At 42.3% G+C, this 17,859-nt stretch overlaps 3 protein-coding genes across 6 annotated transcripts in view; 1 reads left to right on the top strand and 2 right to left on the bottom strand.

The window, feature by feature from the left end:
* The first annotated feature begins 597 nt into the window (after nt 1-597).
* On the top strand, nt 598-4,297 carry eif1ad (eukaryotic translation initiation factor 1A domain containing). Its single transcript, XM_032554236.1, has 5 exons — nt 598-759; nt 1,880-1,998; nt 2,091-2,199; nt 3,241-3,349; nt 3,423-4,297. Exons 2-5 carry the CDS (start codon nt 1,912-1,914, stop codon nt 3,655-3,657), a joined length of 540 nt encoding a protein of 179 aa, XP_032410127.1. The 5' UTR covers nt 598-759; nt 1,880-1,911; the 3' UTR covers nt 3,658-4,297.
* Nucleotides 4,298-6,766: 2,469 nt separating this feature from the next.
* LOC116713952 (N-acetyllactosaminide beta-1,3-N-acetylglucosaminyltransferase 2-like) lies at nt 6,767-10,452 on the bottom strand. 3 transcript variants are annotated; one of them, XM_032554231.1, is made up of 3 exons: nt 9,858-10,452; nt 9,376-9,493; nt 6,767-8,343 (listed from the first exon to the last, which is right to left on the bottom strand). In XM_032554231.1, the coding sequence occupies exon 3, from the start codon at nt 8,337-8,339 to the stop codon at nt 6,927-6,929; it is 1,413 nt and encodes a 470-aa protein (XP_032410122.1). In that variant the 5' UTR covers nt 8,340-8,343; nt 9,376-9,493; nt 9,858-10,452; the 3' UTR covers nt 6,767-6,926. The 3 variants fall into 3 exon arrangements, with proteins under 3 accessions (XP_032410122.1, XP_032410121.1, XP_032410124.1); XM_032554230.1 differs by having other exon boundaries at nt 9,376-10,452; XM_032554233.1 differs by lacking the exons at nt 9,376-9,493; nt 9,858-10,452 and adding an exon at nt 8,499-9,367.
* A 632-nt stretch (nt 10,453-11,084) lies between these two features.
* The window catches only part of nrg2b (neuregulin 2b), a 76,376-nt gene continuing 69,601 nt past the window's right edge, over nt 11,085-17,859 (bottom strand). For both annotated transcript variants that reach the window (XM_032555157.1, XM_032555158.1), the window contains one exon: nt 11,085-16,820. In XM_032555157.1, coding sequence (XP_032411048.1) covers nt 16,338-16,820 — 483 coding nt within the window. In that variant the 3' untranslated portion in view covers nt 11,085-16,337. The remainder of the gene's footprint in view (nt 16,821-17,859) is intronic.

Here is a 17,859-nt window from a genome sequence, read left to right as displayed (position 1 = left end):
TGTTCTTTATTCAGTAAAGGCCTGAGTATCTATTTTACTCAAATAGAAGAAGAAATGCTTCACAATAACATTGCTCAAGCAAAAGTAAGAAGTAGGGTGTAGTAAAAACTGCTTCTAAAAGTATTCCTGTACCCAAAAGGTACTGAGGTAATTGTAGGTATTTACTACCCACATCTATACAGTACAGATAAATTAACCTAACATTTCTGCGTTTGGACTCGGAAGCCCCAGCACCCGTTCTGGAAACTTATTTGCGTCTTACAAGCATTTCAATGTTGGTGATCTTGAACATTGCTCTGATTTCTGAAAGAAATGCAAATCCCATAATGCAAAGTAACAATTACCCAGGAAACAGATAAACCTTCCTTCCGCAGAAAGACACCTGTAAAATAAAAATAATTGTTTCCCAGCTCGCAATAATGTTTAATATTTAAATGGAGGACAATATATTACTATTGTATTGAATTTTCATTTCAATGTACTCATAATTATCAGAAAAGCATGCGACAAAAGAGCAAAGTTTTTTTGTTTAAAAAGAAGGTAAATAAAATCATGGTGCTTTTACTTTGAAAGTAAAAAGCACGTTAACACCGGAAGTGAGACGTTTGTTTCTGGTGTTTTCGGAAAACGCGATAGCATGTGGCATATTCATTGGTAGAAAAGGCCCTGTTATTCTGCTCAGCTTTTCTGCTCCTCTTTTTGTCGCTGTTAGGAAACATACTTCGTTTTGAAACGAGACTTTTGTTTGTAGTTTTCAAGGTAGGAGCGGAAATACAAGGAGTAGCTTTCAACATAGCCAGTGTTAGCAGTACTAGCATATCAAGCTAAGTTCTTCTTATAATTAATAAATTATTTATGGTATTAAGAATATGACCGCATTCAAAGGTAGCATTTTCGAGTGTGTTTGCTTTTTAAAATCACTTTTGTAACTTTTTGTAGTTGTCGACACTTTGATATGGCATAGCTAACTAAGTTTGGTTAATGTGCAGCAACGTTTCCAGGTGTAGTACAACGTTCTGTAATCATGCAATTTGCGGACTATGAAAGGATTTCCGTTTAATTTGAAAACATTTAATTAGGAGTTTCCAAATGTAGTTATCCAGCTTTTCTTTAAGTCTACACGTCTATTAATTTATCGGTGTGTCAAACTCTTGTGATTTTATTTTTTACCAGCCATGTGCAAATTATGTCAGTACTTGTGTTTGTTGCCCCATGAATGTTGTCCCTTGCAGTGGCAGCAATATAGTTACCAAAGAGACGTGACAAATAGTTTGTGTCGTCACAATAATATCGCAAATATCGTGATAAAACTCTAAAGACCATATCGCCCACCCTTACGTATTAGTAGTAGCATTTCAACATGACTAATTTTTTAAATCTGCTTTCTGTTATCTGATAAATCATACAGTTATGCCCATCTCTATTTGTACCAGAGGTCGCGCTATACCTTTTTGTTCTCCGTCATTTTGACCGACAGCATTTGAAAACAATCGGTCATGTACTATTTTTACCCGTCAAAATATAATCATAGTAACATTAGGCTATTTAGCCGCATTTTTATGTGGTTCAGTTAATATTCACCTTGTTGAACCGTGAATCCAGATCCCATCACACATAAAGCAGATAAATGCATCTAACTTTTTTCTCCATAGTGACAATAACTTATAATAAATTAAATTAAATGACTCCAGTTAATTTCCAAGCACTTCACTTGCTGGGAAATATTCCGTTAACGCAACCTCTGACCTGTACTGATTTTGTTTTCCCCTTCTGAGAATTAAGAGTTTGACAAAGTGTGCTAAAGTGTCTGCAGAACAAGTACAGAATCTATTCTGACTTTTTTGTAATTTCTTTTTTTCTCCTCTGTTTTCTCCTCAAGCTGGCGAAGGAAACTGCTACCCATAACTTAAAATGTCACAGGCCACTAAACGCAAACATGTTGTGAAGGAAGTTCTGGGAGACTTCATCACCCCCACGGAGAACCAGCAAATTGTGAAGGTAAACATATTAATGTGCAGGTCAGAAACAACATTCAGGAGGACCTTTTAACCATTTCCTATCTCCTTTCTCCACCTGCACGCTCTTAACAGGTGACTGGTAGCCGCGGTAACAACCTCCACGAAACGATCACGGCTCAGGGCGAGACGTTCCTGGTTAGCATGCCCACCAAGTTCCGCAAGAACATCTGGATCAAGAGAGGTAATTTCTAGAGTAGGATTATTTTTCTGAAAACGAAGTCACTGAGCCATTCATGAGTATTTAAAGAGGCTTAATGGGGCGATTTGTGTTTAAATATACTCAATCTAGCCTTGGGCCAATATCAATATCCGATAATATTGTTGTCATGGCCGATATTTACCAACATTATATATATCTTACTACCCTTTCAACATCTTCAAGGAAACATTCACACTACTGACATTGCTTCCCTGCTTCATTTAAACTCCCCACAATCCTGTTCTGCACCACTATCTCTGTCACATGACCCAAGTATCCATGACCAACTTCCTCCCTGTCCAGAACCAAATGGCGTAATGATGGAAATAAATATCTGTTGGTAATAGCGACCCAGTTTTCTTTACTGGAGTGAGACTGATGTGTTAAAAAAATGATGAAGATCAGCAGATATGCCTGTGTGTCAACATAAGACGCGTTTCCAGCAATTATATAATTGCGCAAATTAGTTCCGAAAAAAAATCGCCCAATGGAAACGCAGCAATTTTGAAAAAACACAATTCCTAGAAAAGAAAAAAAAAATTGAGCTGGGATGAAGCCGTTTTTGGTCATGTTGAAATTAGCGCATTTCACAAAACTTTGATGGAGACACTTTTGTTTTGCGTCACATGATCAACAACTGGATGTTGCTACAGGCAGTCACTGCAGAAAAGATGAAGGAGACGACAGGAAGTGGGAGGAGAACGATGCGAGGCACGCTTTTAACGACTTATCATGTGAACAAACATATTCACATGTGATCTTAGTTGTGCTTCTTATTTAAAAGAAATGCCGCAATTGTGAAAATTGTGTGTATTCAACATTAGCAAAATATCAACAAAGTTTTATGCACTTTTGTAACCAAAATGCAGCTATATCTTGTTTTGGGAATATGGGTATTACAGGGGAATACCCTATATTGTGTTAATAAGTTAAATTACGATCACTGTAAGTTAATATTTGCCTTAAATCCTTTTTTTTTTTTTAATAGATGAATTTCCTGGATAATTAAATTCTCTTTCTCAGGTGATTATGTCATCGTGGATCCTATTGAAGAAGGGGAGAAGGTGAAGGCAGAGATCAGCTTCATTCTCTACAAAGATCACATTCAGTACCTGCAGAAACAGCAACTCTGGTAAGTAGAATCCCAAACTCCCTCAGAAGGAGAGCAGCGGACGCCTCCTAAACCACAAAGTGTCTCCTTTAAGGCCCGAGGGCTTTATGGAGGAGCCGTCATCGCAGGGCAAGACGAGCAGCAAGGAAGCGGAGGCGGAAGGGAGAGACGACGAAGAGGAAGGCAGCGACTCCGAAGACGACGACAGTGACCTCTTTGTGAACACAAACCGCTGTAACTACCAGTACAGTGAAAGCGAAGATGAGGACGACACTGAGGAGGAGGAAGAAGAAGACGAGGAGGAGAAAAGGACAGAAAATGGATCATAGCAGCTTGTGAGCTGGGAAGATCCAGTGACTCTCCGACTGATCTTGATTCCACGATGATTTCAAACGTTTGTTCTTGTGCAACGGCTCCCTCTGCAGGCCAGCTGTGAGAGAACAGCCGAGGGCTGGAGTGGCTGGGCTCCTTCAGTGAACCTAATTGTTGCTGTTTCTACCAAAAACAATCTAAAATGTTCCAGTGAAACTGAAATACAACTAGAAGAAGCACCAGATATGTTCCTGTCTTTCCTTCTAAATTCCCAGTAAAACTTTTAAGCCTCGTTTTTTTCTGGTCGGTTTCTACAACAGTCCTCAACTGCGACTGCAACAATAGAGTAAAACATTTATTTAATCTCCAGTTATTGCTTTAATGGGATAAATAAATCAATAAAAAGTGTAAACAATATTTTAATGAAATAAACATATTTTGTCAGCTTGATAGTTACTTTGCCCCTTTGCCATTCTCCTGTTTTTGGTCAAGTTTCAAAAAGGAGCCACCTGCCACTAGATGATTTGGGCCAACTTTATTTGTCCCAGACAGGGAAATGTCCTAGTTGCTTTTATAGGCAATTATTCAAAATGATTTTCTATGATTTACTGTATGTTATGGCTATATTACTTCAATAAATGGTGTTTACCAACAGGTGTTTACCGTTCAGTTACTTTGGTTTGATCAGCGATCCTGGCTATCGGGGATCATGTTACATTTAAAATATGGTGTCTTCAAAATAACCAAACTAAATTGGGGGATTTATAAAGGGCAATATAATGTAAAAATAACTTTTTTTTCTTCTTTTTTTTTGGCTTTACATATTCCCTCCCCCACTCAGCTCCTTCAGACTAGCCAGCAGCAATGAGCAAACACCTGATAGAACTGCGCATCTGCTGAGCTCAGCATAAGAACCGCTTCTCAGTGCGGCGCTGGTTAAAAACGATGTCAAACGGAGAAATGTGACATTCTGAAGGCAACAGCAGGAGCTGCTTAAACCAAGGCGTTAATTTACCATGTCAAATTTCTTTTACGTCATATTTGATATGTACAGCATTTTTGTTTCTAAACAACTGAAGGCAACACAAATTACCTCTGGCAATAGCAAGCTACTCGATTGTGCTAAATGATACTATGTATCACTTGTTAAAACGATAACAAAATATGTCCCACTGAATATAAAAATATCTAGAAACAATTTGAAAAAATATACATTGATAAAGTTACTGCAGACAAAATTGAAACTGATATAGCTGGTGAACTGTTGGGCGATGTAACATGCCATTGTCACCTTTTTATCGGAGATGCTGTCATTATCAAATGAACGCAAGTCGTTCTGCTCAGTTCCAGCTGTTCGGTTGTGATGCTAATTCTGACCCAGCAGCACTTTCAGGTTCAGCAGAGACATTCCCTCTGACGCTGCGTGACCAAAACTCGCTACTATTACCAGTAATTTAGCGTCTATTGTAAACAGCATTCCTCATGTAACCATCAACGATGATGCAAGAAAGCAATGATGCTGTGGGTTTTGTTACACGCGCCTACAAGACCGAGGTATTTCTCCATGAATCAGAGAATTCCAAATACCAGTGAATCCAGCTGAACCAGTGAATCCAGTTTGTGCATTCGTCCCCAAATGTCAGCCTTCGTTGTATCTCAAGTATTAGGTAAACGCTTCTCATTCTGAAGCTGAAAATGTTTAAACTCACGACAAAGCTCCATGATTCCACTTAAAATACAAGGTTTTTTTTCCTGTATCATTTTTAAAATGGACAGTAATCGTTCAGATCTTTAATTTGATTGCATTAACTCAAACAGCGGCGGCTACTCATACAGTTTATATGAGCAACGCAGCCTGGACGGTGTGTCAGGAGTTACCAAAGAGTATTGTTGTCCAGTTTAAGAACACATGGTTATTGACGCTGAACTCTAATTTCCAGCTACAGAGGCGGTGCTAAATTAAAACCTAATTGAACGTTTTAAAAGAAAGAAATTGGCTCTGTGCAGAAGCCTGCAACAACTCAAAAATAATGGGAAAAACTAGATAAAACCAGCATATAAAAACCAATAACGGCTGTGATTCACACGAAGGTTGTGCAATAAAGGAACAAGTTGTTGTTCCGAGGAAAAAGGAAATTGTTTCTTTTTCTTTTCTTTTTAAATGTCCAACACTGGGAGTGCTGGAGCTTCTTACACAGGTAGAAGAGCATTTCTTAGAAGAGCAACTCAATGTTTCTCACAAAGAAGCTGTATTGTGTTAAACAACTCCTGGCATAATGCAGCCTTTTGTTTACGGCTGACGTTCTGTTGCGTTGACAGAGTTTTTTTTGTGATGTGATCAGAGGGCTGATCTCTGCGAACACAGCAGTTCTTTCCTCCGAGGCGGGGCGCAGTGGGGAGGAAAGTCCTCTAAACCGTAACTCTCTGCTCTGAAAAGGTCGTGTTAACCGGGAGGGGAACTTGTTAATAAAACTCCACGACGTGATAAAGACACTTCACTGCAATAACTGTCTGTGTTGGACTGTGATTGTTTCTTAAAGGAGTATTTAAAGCTCTGAACTGAAAGGTTATATTGTGACGGAGATCATGTAATTTCATTAGGTTTTGGGGGGGAAATTCCACTTTTAGGAGTATACTCCCCAAAATATCCAGTGGGGAGTATTAGTGCTCCTAAAAATCCCTTCAAAGTGGTAACTGTCCTTATCTTTTAATCACCATCGATCTTCATCTTTCATGCTTTATTTAAACTTTCAAAAAATGTAAATGACCTGCATTTGTATAGCACTTTATCAAGTCTGAGGGCTCCAAAGCACTTCACACAACAGTCAGTCACTCACCCACTCAAACGCTGATGGTGGTGAGTTATATTGTAGCCGTAGCTGCCCTAAAAGAGGCTGGCATTAGCAAAGTTGCTCTTGAATCAGGGCCACTGGGACTGAAGACCGCCACCAGTAAGCGGGTGAAGTGTCTTGCTCAAAGACACCATGACTGAAATGGGGGGAGGTTCGAACTGGCAACCCACCGGTTATTGGACGAAACCCAACCTCCTACGATGGATCATCCAAAGACCTTTCCAGAGGTACAACACAAATATCTATTTGCTTAGGTAATTTCAAGAAACCATGATTGTCAGTGGAACTCCTGGAATTACTTTAATAACCCAACAAAAGGAAGTACAATGAACAAACGAAAAGTTTTCCAATGTGTGGAAAACACATTGAAGCAGTCACAGTTGATCAGAACTCTTTTTAACATTGTTTTTTCAGATAAGAGTCCTGAGCTGCGCTTAAACACTCGGTGGTGGCGTTGCTCTCTGTTTTTTCTTCTCGACCGCCCTCAGAGGTACATCCTGACATTGTTCTCTCGTGTCTTTCAGGTTGGCCCACAGGTCGACTACTTCTCTGGGGCTTCGCTTGTGGACCAGAAGGATGGTGTGGTACGAACACGGCTGTGCCTCTTCCTTCTCGGTGAAGTCGAAGGTGCAGAAAGCTGGGTGGTGGACGGGATGGGCGTTGAGCCGAATCATGCACATTCCGACGTAGACGTCGTCAATAGGAAACAGGTGAATTGTTTTAGAGATGTTGTGCAGGCGTCGAGCCAACTCGCCCGAGTACACCACCCCTCCTCCGCCCGCGTACATGGGGTAGAGCCCCCTGTAGAAGCCCTCTGGGATAAAATACTTTGATCTCCTCACTCGATTGGGTAAAGCAGACCCTATCACCTCGCCGACCATGAACTCATGCAGGGTGTTGCGGGATCTGTGCTCCTCTAGCTGATCCTGGAGGTAGCTGATCAGCTTTGGGGTGTTGATAAAGACGTCATCGTCTCCCTTCAAGACAAAGAGAGGCTTACTGCAGTGGCGTGAGAACCAGCGCCAGAAGAGCACGTCCTTCAAAGTCAGGTTGAAAAAAGTGTCTTTGAAATCCCACTGCAGAATGTCTCCGTGACGCTTACTTTCTGCTCTTAGTAAATGGGATATGTCTACACCCAGGTCTTCTGGGGTTTCTTTGCCCAGTAAGAATACCCTTCGGATGTATCCTCCGCCCATATCACCGTCGCTGCTGTTGATGCTCTGTCCCTCCACCCATCCCACCCGACCCCAAGTCTGTCGAATGACCTGTCGGTTCCTGAAGTTTAGCGCCGTTGACTTGATGGCAAAGAGAATCAGCGGAGGCTCCTTCTCCTGCTTTGACTGAGCTCCACACTCTCCATCTGGTCGGATGAGGATAGAGTAGTTCCTCTTGTGCATGTTGCTCGCAAATTCTCCTACCTGCTTTGGTAGTCTCTCAAAGTTCTCCCTCACGCTGTCCATGCCCGTAACTTCAAAGTAGCTTTGGGGCAGCAGAGACTCGTCAAAGCTACTTCGTTCTAACAACGTGTCGGACTTTTCTTTGCGGACGATGGGGTTGAAACGGCGGTCGACGTGCCGTTGGAGCCGGTTCCACAAGGCATCGCTTCGCAGATGTCGTTTCCAGAAGGTTTTAGGGACGGAGGGACTGCTGCCATTTCTCGAAGCACCCGCGGCTACAAAATGGGGGCTCGCCAGATTTGGGGAGACCATGGGGACGTGTCCCAACATCATTGAATTCACTTGCAGGGAAATGGTGACGACGGCGTAGATGGAGAGCGCGGTCAGGCAGCAGCATGGCGTACACACGCAGATCAAGATGTTTCTCAAGCGACAGCAGCGTCGTGCCATCCAGCTGACAATGAATAGAAAAGTTGTGTTAGTTTGGAGAAAGCGCTAGACTCTTTTGATAGTAACTGTTCCACATTTACCTTCGTTTGGAGTTACAATAACATGAATTATGTTACGTTTAGTCAAACATTCTGGAAAAATTCAATACATAATACTGACTGCTACTGCAGATCCTTCCTGCCTCTCTGGGGATGCTTTCATCATAAGAGCTGCAACATTTAATTTCCCTTTGGGAAAAAAATAAGTCATTTTTGAGTTAAATTGAGCTGTTCACTACAGTTCTGATCAAATTAAACTTCTCCTTCCTCTTCACAATTACTCACTACAATCTGCTGCTTGTTACAGAAACCCAACAGAACACTTTAAGATTTATCATCTTAATGTGGCAAAATATGGAAAAACAAACAAACAAGCAAACAAACAACAACAAAAAAAAAAAACAGTGAATCACTTTGGACAACTGGGCATATGTTGGACTAACTTAGCTTCTAGAATCATTCCTGAAAAATGAAGAATGTGTTTAAAGCACTAATTGTGTAATTTAACCAGACTGCAGATTTCAGTGTTTTTTTAAAATTTCCAAAGGGAAATAAATAAATCAAAATAGCTGTAATTTGTTTTTGCTTTGTAGGTGATGTTCACAGTAAACCTTTCCAAAGTGCTGAAAACACAAAGAAGCCTGAAAACACATCAAAGTAGCAAAACAAGAGAATTCACATTTAGAGCGCAGTGATATTTTGGAGTCACCTTAGCAGGAAAAACTACACTAAAAAAGGTGGAATTGTTACAAATAAAGAGTAGAGCTTTTATTTCACAGTTGATTTTTCCTCATCACCTTGCCTGTGACATCCACTATGCTGTAAAGGCACACCTTCAGTTTCACAAAGCTGGTGTAAAGTCACATATTAAAAAAGAAAACAAAATACTCCACGCACCGTAAAAGTGTAAAACATACTCCTGAGGTATTTTCTAACTTCTAACAGAAATAATCTGACGATCCAAACTTTGTGCGACTCTGAATGAAAGGTTTCCTCACCCGTTTCAAGCGGAGCACCTCCTCGCGCAGTGAAAACTCATCCGTTTGCTGGGGCCAGAGCTCCCACTGGCGCCGCGGGCGTGAGGTGGAGATGTTTCGCAGGGAGTGTGGCCTGAAACTAAGAACCAACCTGTGAGGCGGCTTTGGATGATTGGGAATTTGTCAGGCTGCTGGTGGATACACCCACTGGCCAGCAGAAATCACAGAGCAAGGAGTGCTCTGTGATTTCTATCTCCGACACTGACGGCCCAGGGTGAAACCGCCAGCTGAACCGCAGTCGCAGCTGTCGGGTCGTCTTTATTCCAAATAGAGTTTACAGCAATTTGCATTGTTAGATTTTACTTCTAAGATTGACGGGGTTTCCCTGCAGGGCTCTTTGTTTGCTTCTGCATGGTTGTGTTATTTGGTCATAGCACTTGGCAAAGCGATTAAATAATTGAAATATCACATCATCCAATTGTAAAAGGAGTCTTACAGCTTACAATTAGAGATCTTGGGAGGCATTTCTTAAGAAACCTCCTCCTTGGCATTCCTCCTGTAGAAACCTGAATTCCCGCCAAACAAGTAGGCCCGTCTTCCTGGAGAGACGTCATCCCGTTGAGCAGATTCCCGCCAAAGCCACGCACTCTGCAGGGCGAAGAGGAATCAGGAAATACAGATTTTTAGAATGTTTGTCCCCCCTCCTCCCTCCTAAAAACCAAAAAAAAACCCTGTGATACTTGTGTTGCGAAACTTGTAGAAAGAAAAACCGAGCCCATGGGAATTTCCAGAACAAGAATGTTGTAGCCGTGACTGAGACGGTTTATTGGTGTCAAAACAGAAGGTTTTAACCACCAGTGCAGGACATTGTTTATGTGCTGCAGGTTGGGAGGCGGGGCCTTTTCCACATTTACTGATTTGGATCGAGATTCAGGGGGAATCAGCAGGAGCCCAGTCCATGCTGGTGTGCTCCTCAAAACCACGTCTTACAGCATGAGTGTAATTACCGAGACCGTTTAAATGGGGTGTTCTATTTTTAATAAATGTGAAAAAAAATTAAAAATCTCAAAAACTTTTTTTTCCCCCCACATTGTCATGATGGTGTTTTTGTGTGTAGAATTTTGAGAAAAGAGATTAATTTAATACAATTTGGAATAAGGCTGTAGCATAAAGTGTGAAAAAGTGAACCTTTTGACTGAAAACTAGAAAGTGATGTAGTTTGGCAACAAAAATTTTCTAAAATAAAAATAAAAAGTTGCAATGAAAAAGTAACTCTAGACTTTTCCAAGATTGGGGGCAGGGGGGGGGGGGGGGGGGGTCGAAACTGCCCCCCTCCCCAAAATCTCCCACTCCTTGTGAGATTTTCATCTGATTTCTGATCAGAAACAAACTTCTTAGCCGAAAGAAAAATCATCTTAAATCTAAACCTGACAGGCATACTTGCTTACTTGCACTATGTAAGATAACTCTTCTTGAACAGTTGTCCATCAGAGGCTTTCAAACTGTTCTGAAAATGTTCATTTCTAAGAAGAATACAAATAGTGTATACTTCAGTAACCAACATTTCATGAACCAAGAGTTCAGTTCAGATTATGCTCAAGGTAAACACTGCCCTCTAGTGATGCAATTTGAAACTGGAACCCCATTCTTAAATTTTTCTTTTTTTTCACCCCCCAGACTCAAGTCTAGATTTTGGCAACTTTTGCAAAGATGACAGGACGTTTTCAAAATTGTAGGAATAAAGTTTTATTTTCCATATGAAGGGGTGATTTTGGATTTTTCTTCTTTTACAAGTAGTATGTTTTTGATAAAACTTGCAAAAAATTTCCTAGCATATTCCAAGAATGATGGACATGAAGAGAAGGGGAATTTATTGCTGGATGTTTAAAATTATGACTTTTTTTTTTTTTACTCGTTTATTGTTAATATTCTTCTCTCTCTCTTATTTTTAACTGAGTGGAAAAACAATTTGCTTGCTGCTTTTTCCATGCACCCAACTACCAGTACCACTAGGACATGCAGGGGGGGAGGAGGGAGAGAAAAGGGTGGAGCTGGAAGTGAGGGAAAGGAGAGGGAGTTTTAAGGTAAAAAAGACAAACTGCTTGACAAACAAACGTTGAAGGGCTGTGTCTCTCTCTCTCTCTCTCTGTGTGTGTGTGTATTAAAGTTGGGGTGTGTGTCAGTGTGTGTAAATGCGAACAGGTGGGTGGGGAAGTGTAGGGTGAGGAGAAACAGGGTGGGGACGGGGGAGAGAAGTAGTTAAACATTTCAACTAGCTCTAGAAGCACACTATCCTCACTTGCTGATTTTCCACATTGTAAAATCCCAGACTGATTACAGTGACAATACGATAGAACTATAAGCGGAACATTTTTTTTGGGGGGGGGAAATACCCAAATGATTCACCTCTACTGGGATTCTGAGCGGGATTTGTCACCTTGTTTTTTGGTCTTTTTTTTTTTTTTTTTTTTTTAAAGATACTCTATATGTCTGGTCCATGCATCGTCTGTGGAAGGAAAGAAAACGGAACCTAAACAGGGGAACGAGTTCTATGGGACACAGTGACGTTCATCCTCAAAGAGTCTCCAAGGGGTGGAAGAGTTTTGGTCGACCTAATGTGAGTGTGCTGCTCTGTGTGTTCCAGACGAGGGGGTTTTAACTCCTCCGCTGGTTGCTTTCGGAAGGTCCTAAGAGGGTGAGAGGAAGACATGACGGCGGGAAAACAACAGCAACAACAACAACCTCTGTCAGGCGCCATGACGAAGCAAAAGTAGCTCAGGCGATCGAAATGTCGGAATCACAACTGAGGACGTGTTAACCTGGATTATCACACACACCGCCACACAAGTGTGCTTTGTCGCCTCTTAATTCACGTCCAAGCTGTGCCACCCGCTACCGTGACGAAAACACGTGGAAGTTTGGAAAAGAAAAGACAAAACCATCAGGTGCATCTCAGTAAATTCAAACGTCATTCAAATGAATTCAATAGTGAAACTCATATAGTCTGTCAGAAGCTGCGTTTCCTTTGACCAATGATTGCGCAGTTTCACATTTCGAAAATAAATTTGCTCAACACGCCTTTTAAAAAAAACAAAACAACTCTCGCTTTTTAAATAAAACGTTTTGCCGCTCTGGGTATTTTTTTTGTTTTATTTGACCGAATCAAAGCTGGTTTATTTTTGGAAAACTGCCGTGACTCGATGGGAACGCTATTCACGTCACACCAGTCATGAGATCGACAACTGGACGTTACCACTGGCGCAAAACACTAAGAAGAAAACAGGAAGTAGTGGCATGTTTCTAACGACTCATGTGAACAAGTTTATTCACATGTTATTTTAATTGCGTTTCTCATTCCATGGAAACACAGCAATTACAAAATTGTGGGGTGTTTTTGTTCCAACATGAGCAGAAATGTCGACAGAGTTTTGCGCCCATTTCTAGCAGAAACGAGGCTAGAGCGATGCAGTCCAACCATTTTGTTATTGTTGATTTTGATAGCTAATGAAAAACCAAATTTCAGTTGCTTGGAAAGTTTGAATATGCCATAAGACCAATTAAAAGAAAATCTGAAATACCATATTCTAAGAAGGTTGCCCTTGTACCGCAGAGTGAATGCATTCAGTAGCTGAGCTGGACTTCTTTTGCAGCAATGCGGTGCGGAATGATGGAATGATGGAAGCCTGGTGCAGTCGCACCATGGATGCTAAAGCAGGTGTTGGTACTACTGGAAGTGTGTGTGTGTGTGTGTGTGTGGGGGGGGGGGGGGGGGGGGGTGTCAAGTCCTGCCCAGAGCCGGATTTACAAGGATGTGCGCCCCTGGGCTGGAGACAGTTTTGGTACCCTATCTGATAAGGAAATATTCAATTACTAATGCAAATTACAGTGAATCAATAGGTAGTCCTAAACACCAGCAGGTATGAACTGATGCATCGTAGGTTTAATACGTCCTCTAGCCAACAACTCCATGTTGTTCCCAAACAAATCTGCTATTACTTTATAATGTTCAAATATAAAAATAATAAATCTTGGGCCTACGTGTTCTACATAAAGTAGTGTTTGCAAAACATGCATTCAGTAACTAAAGAAAAAAATATATATTGGGGTGCCCAAGATTTTTGGGTGCCCCCAATTTTTTGGGTGGGGCACCCCTCCCCCCAAAAAAGTTGGGGGCCTCTGGGCTACTGCCCCTGTAAGCCCTTTCTAAAGTGTGGTGTGAGTCCTGCGGGAAAATGAATAAGAATGGGAGACATTCTGTACTGACTGGAATTGATAAAGCACAGCAGGCTCACATCAGCAGGAACGTCACTCTGGACCTTAAGCAGAGTGGATTCTGAGCCTCTCTATTCTTCCTACAAACTCTGGGACATTGACTTGAAAGTGAAATGCAAAATGCACAGCACCTTTTGTATTTTCATTGATGGTCGTTGCTGGACAACTGTCGAGTCAGAAGTTCACTGTGAAGGCCATAACATAGTACTCCCGTAGCACGTTGGTTTTATTGGCATATGACTACATGATGCCAACGCTCCTGCATCACTTTTGCATGTGAGATACACAATTTGATCACTGGCTGCCATCGATGTCTTTTTGTTTGCAAAAGATGGATGCTGAATGCTTTTATACACCATGTCTATAGACATGTGCAACCGTTATGGAAACAAGACAAACTCCTCGAAACTGGAAGCTTGCCATACCTTCCTATTAACTGGCCCACTAATTACTTAAAGGAATAACCTCTAGATGGGTATTTGATCCATAAATATGGGAAAAAATAATAACATAAAGAGATGGTAATGTCAAGGTAGTAGCTTGCTCCGCTCTGTAAACTCCACACCCTTGATCCCAATTAAAGCAGCATTCAGAGCGGGATTAAAACAGGTTGTTCAAAGATTAGCATTGACTTGACATTTCACAGCCGACAGGGAGCTGAACATGTTTACATTTGAAATCTTTTCAAATTGTTTTCTGTGATATTCTAATTTTGGAAACCAACATTTTGGGCCCTCGTTAGCTGCAAGCTAGCCTAGCCATTACCTTCCTGCACATTTCCGCTCAATTACGATCTCGCTTCGCAGCACAGCTCTGTACGAAGCAAATAACACGGAACAAGGCGCTTATTGTGGCTAGCATTAAGCTACAATCACCAAAATTCAGTTGGGCATGGACTCTGATGACATTTTAAATGTTACCCAGTCGCTAACAGGCAGACTAGACGCACAAAATCCACGTCATTGTTTACAGCTTCACATTCTTTTCGCCGATTGGCCCAGTAGAAATTCTACCGGAAGTAAACCTGGTAAACGGGAGAACTGTCTGCGGCGAGATTTTAATGGAGCGGAGAAGCAGAAGAAGGCAACGACCAGGCTACTAAATGCTTGAAATGCGTCGTTTTGTGTGTAATGACTCTTCATAATATATGAGTTCCACTTTTTGAATTGAGTTAGTGAGCGAACCATTGTAATTTTCTGAGCTGCACCTGTAGGAGTAAGGAGCCGGGATGACGTCATCCTCTCGGTGCTGGGGTGGCGTGCGGCAGAATTCCTAGCAAGGCCCCGGATGTGCCCTCAGCACAACGGCATTCTCCAACTTCACCTCCAACGTTTTTGGACAAAACATCTACACGTGCTCACTTACATACATACATACAACTTTCTGAATATTAATAATCTTTTTTTTTTTCTTTTTAATCTCTGAATTTCCAATCCCGTTCCCAACTTCAGCGCCCTAAACTTGTGGCTATGATTTTGTTTTTCCTTTCTTCTTTCTGTTAACTCGACGGAAGTGAGTGCGGGTGGGCGGTGGTATGGGTCTGGCCGCGTGGACTGATCTGAGACTGGGATGACGGGGACGGTGGAGGGGTCCGGGGAGGCGCTGTCTGCTGCGAGTCGTTCGGCTGTGATGCGATGGGGGAAAGTCCTGAGACACAGTGCGGCTCTAAGCTGCTGGCATAGGAAACGGGCGGGGAGGTGGGCAGGCAGTCCACGGGAGGCCAGAGTCAGGCTGGATATTACAACTGAACTGGTCGGGTTCAGTTCGGGTCGAGCGGCTCCCTGGCTCGCGCGAGGGAGCCGCTTACAGTGCAGTGGAGCTTCTGGCAGCTTGGCGACCGGCGGACGCGTCAGGTGAGGGGCCGCAAACTAGGCTTTATGAAAATCTCTCTCTCACACCCACACCCACACTAATGTAATGACAGAACCCTGAACATCTAGACGGACATCTGAGATCGCCGATCCTCTACATACAACACCTGACCGCCCTTCTTTCCGACAGAAACTACGACAAGATGAGTGACAGGCAGCAGACACGGACGCGGCTAATGACAGATGCGTGTTCATCAGAGGAATCCACCCTGCACACCCGGCTGGACCGCCGCGCGGGGCGAACTCGTGTAAACAGACACCTTGTACACAGAAGGAATCGATATTGCATGATGACATAATCAGATCACAGTTCAAAAAGAGGAAGATCCCAAATCAGAGCGAAACATAATAATAATAATTAATAATAATAATTAAAAAAACCCAAACCAAAGCAATAGGAAGGAAGAGGGTTGGTCTCTATAAAAATGAGGAGTCTTTATAAGAAAAGCTACAAAAACTCAATGGGACCTCCGACTTCAGCATACAGCAAAAGGCACCACAATATTATTCTATTTATCTAACTTGTGAAAAAATTGGCACGTAATTCTCCTTTTTTCATCTCTCATAATGCTGTAAATCAAAAAACCTCACATATAAATATCCCCCCGTTATAAAAAAAGTCTTTGCTGTTAGCTAGTAGACAATTTTTGCTGAAATGAAAATAAATATTTCATTTGTTTAGAATATCTGTCTGTTATACAAAATAAAAATATTTCTCCTAGGTGCAGGTCTCTAGTCCACTGGTTCTGTGAAGGAAGGAGGGGAGGAGGTGTGTGAGGTGGCGGGGGTCGTGGCGGGACGGGACGGGGGGGGGGAGGTCTTACGGGTGGAGGTCCAGTCTTAAAGGGGCATGTTGTCGGCTTTGGAGCGCTGTGACTGGGAGCTGCGGCTCTGCCCGTTGCTGCGCGCGCTCGGCCGACTCAGCCCGCGGTGAGTCCGTGTGTCCGCGCCGGCCGACGAGCGGTACCCCGAGCCGGTCAGCGGCTGGTCCATGTTCATGTTCTGCATACTGAGGAAAGGCGTGCTCTCCCCGTCAGCGTCCTCGTCCTCCTCTTCCTCCTCGTCCTCCTCCTCCTCAGACTGACTGAAGCTCTGCGAGCTGTAGTCCCGAAAGCCCGCTGAGCGCTGGGACGCGTGTCCGTTGAGGCGGTTGCGCCGCGGCCGGCGCCGGCTCCGGATGGGTTCCCGGGAGGAGGCGTACTCTTGCGTCGTCTCGTAGGCTTCGTCGTCCGGGAGGTGGTAGGGGCTGGACGGCAGACTCCCTGTGCTCTCTGTCAGGTAGGGCCGCCGGGGTCGTCTGGGCTGCCTGTATAAACTTCCGTCCTGATGCGAAACAAGGGGAGCGAGTCAGTGACATCTGAGAACGAAACTTCAGAAACAGTTAATCGATTAAAATATTCGATAAATATTGAACATCTGGAAATCCTTGAAATGTTAAATGGGTGCAGAAACTTCAACGTATTTGCGATATATAAAGCAGTGAGTGACAAAAATATTAATCACAATACATATTTTCACAGTATTCCAAGTTTTTTTTTTGCAGCTCCTAGTCTTTTGTGACACGTCTCTACGTCTACTTAAGCCTGTCATGATAGACAATTCTGCTGGACGATAAATCATCCCAGTGGCTATTGTGATAACCGATCATGTTTTGAGGTTTTCAAGTAATATAATGATAATGGCATAACAATGCAAAAAAAAAAAAAAAACATGTTCAGAGATCAATGAACTTTAAATTCTACTGAAACTTTTAACACTGGAACTGGAAAACATTTGAAATATCCAAAAATAAATAAGCAAAACAAGAGAAACAAAAAATAAATAAAATGAATTATGAAGTCTATTTTTGTACACAAAACTGTCCTTCACCAAAAGGGCTAGTTGAGACCAGAACACCAGACTGAAGACTTTTATCGTTCAGTTTTTAGTAGAAAGAGAGAAAAATGTTAAATCATACAAATGGAAATTAATGAGCTCGTTTTAATTTTACCATAAGATTCAATGGTTTATTGTTTACTGCGACAGGCCTAAATCTACAGACTAAAATGTTAGCTAATTCCTCTTAAGTAGCTCAAGCTTTATCAGAAAGGAAAGAGACAATCTGTGTGCATCGACTAGGCCATTGTACCACACAGACATGCTGTGATTGAAACCATCCCATTGTACGTTTAGCGTTGTTGTTGTCCTGCTGGAAGGTGAACCTCCTGTCGCTGCCTCTAGAAAGGCTTTTTCCTCTGGTACGCCCCTGTATTTTGTCTCCATTCATTTTCCCAATAACTTTGGAAAGTTTCCCTGTTCCTGCTAAAAAACAAAATAAGCAAACCATGATGCTACCAACACCACCATCATTCACCATAAACAT

The sequence above is a fragment of the Xiphophorus hellerii genome, chromosome 23 (assembly GCF_003331165.1).
Source record: "Xiphophorus hellerii strain 12219 chromosome 23, Xiphophorus_hellerii-4.1, whole genome shotgun sequence".
Taxonomy (NCBI): domain Eukaryota; kingdom Metazoa; phylum Chordata; class Actinopteri; order Cyprinodontiformes; family Poeciliidae; genus Xiphophorus; species Xiphophorus hellerii.
This window is presented reverse-complemented; position numbering and strand designations above follow the sequence as displayed.

Excerpts from the sequence above, each read along its gene's own strand:
- eif1ad (XM_032554236.1), top strand. The coding sequence starts at position 1,912 with ATGTCACAGGCCACTAAACGCAAACATGTTGTGAAGGAAGTTCTGGGA. Across the intron at positions 2,200-3,240 it reads GAACATCTGGATCAAGAGAG|GTGATTATGTCATCGTGGAT; the intron begins GTAATTTCTAGA and ends TCTCTTTCTCAG. Across the intron at positions 3,350-3,422 it reads CTGCAGAAACAGCAACTCTG|GCCCGAGGGCTTTATGGAGG; the intron begins GTAAGTAGAATC and ends GTCTCCTTTAAG.
- LOC116713952 (XM_032554230.1), bottom strand. The coding sequence starts at position 8,339 with ATGGCACGACGCTGCTGTCGCTTGAGAAACATCTTGATCTGCGTGTGT.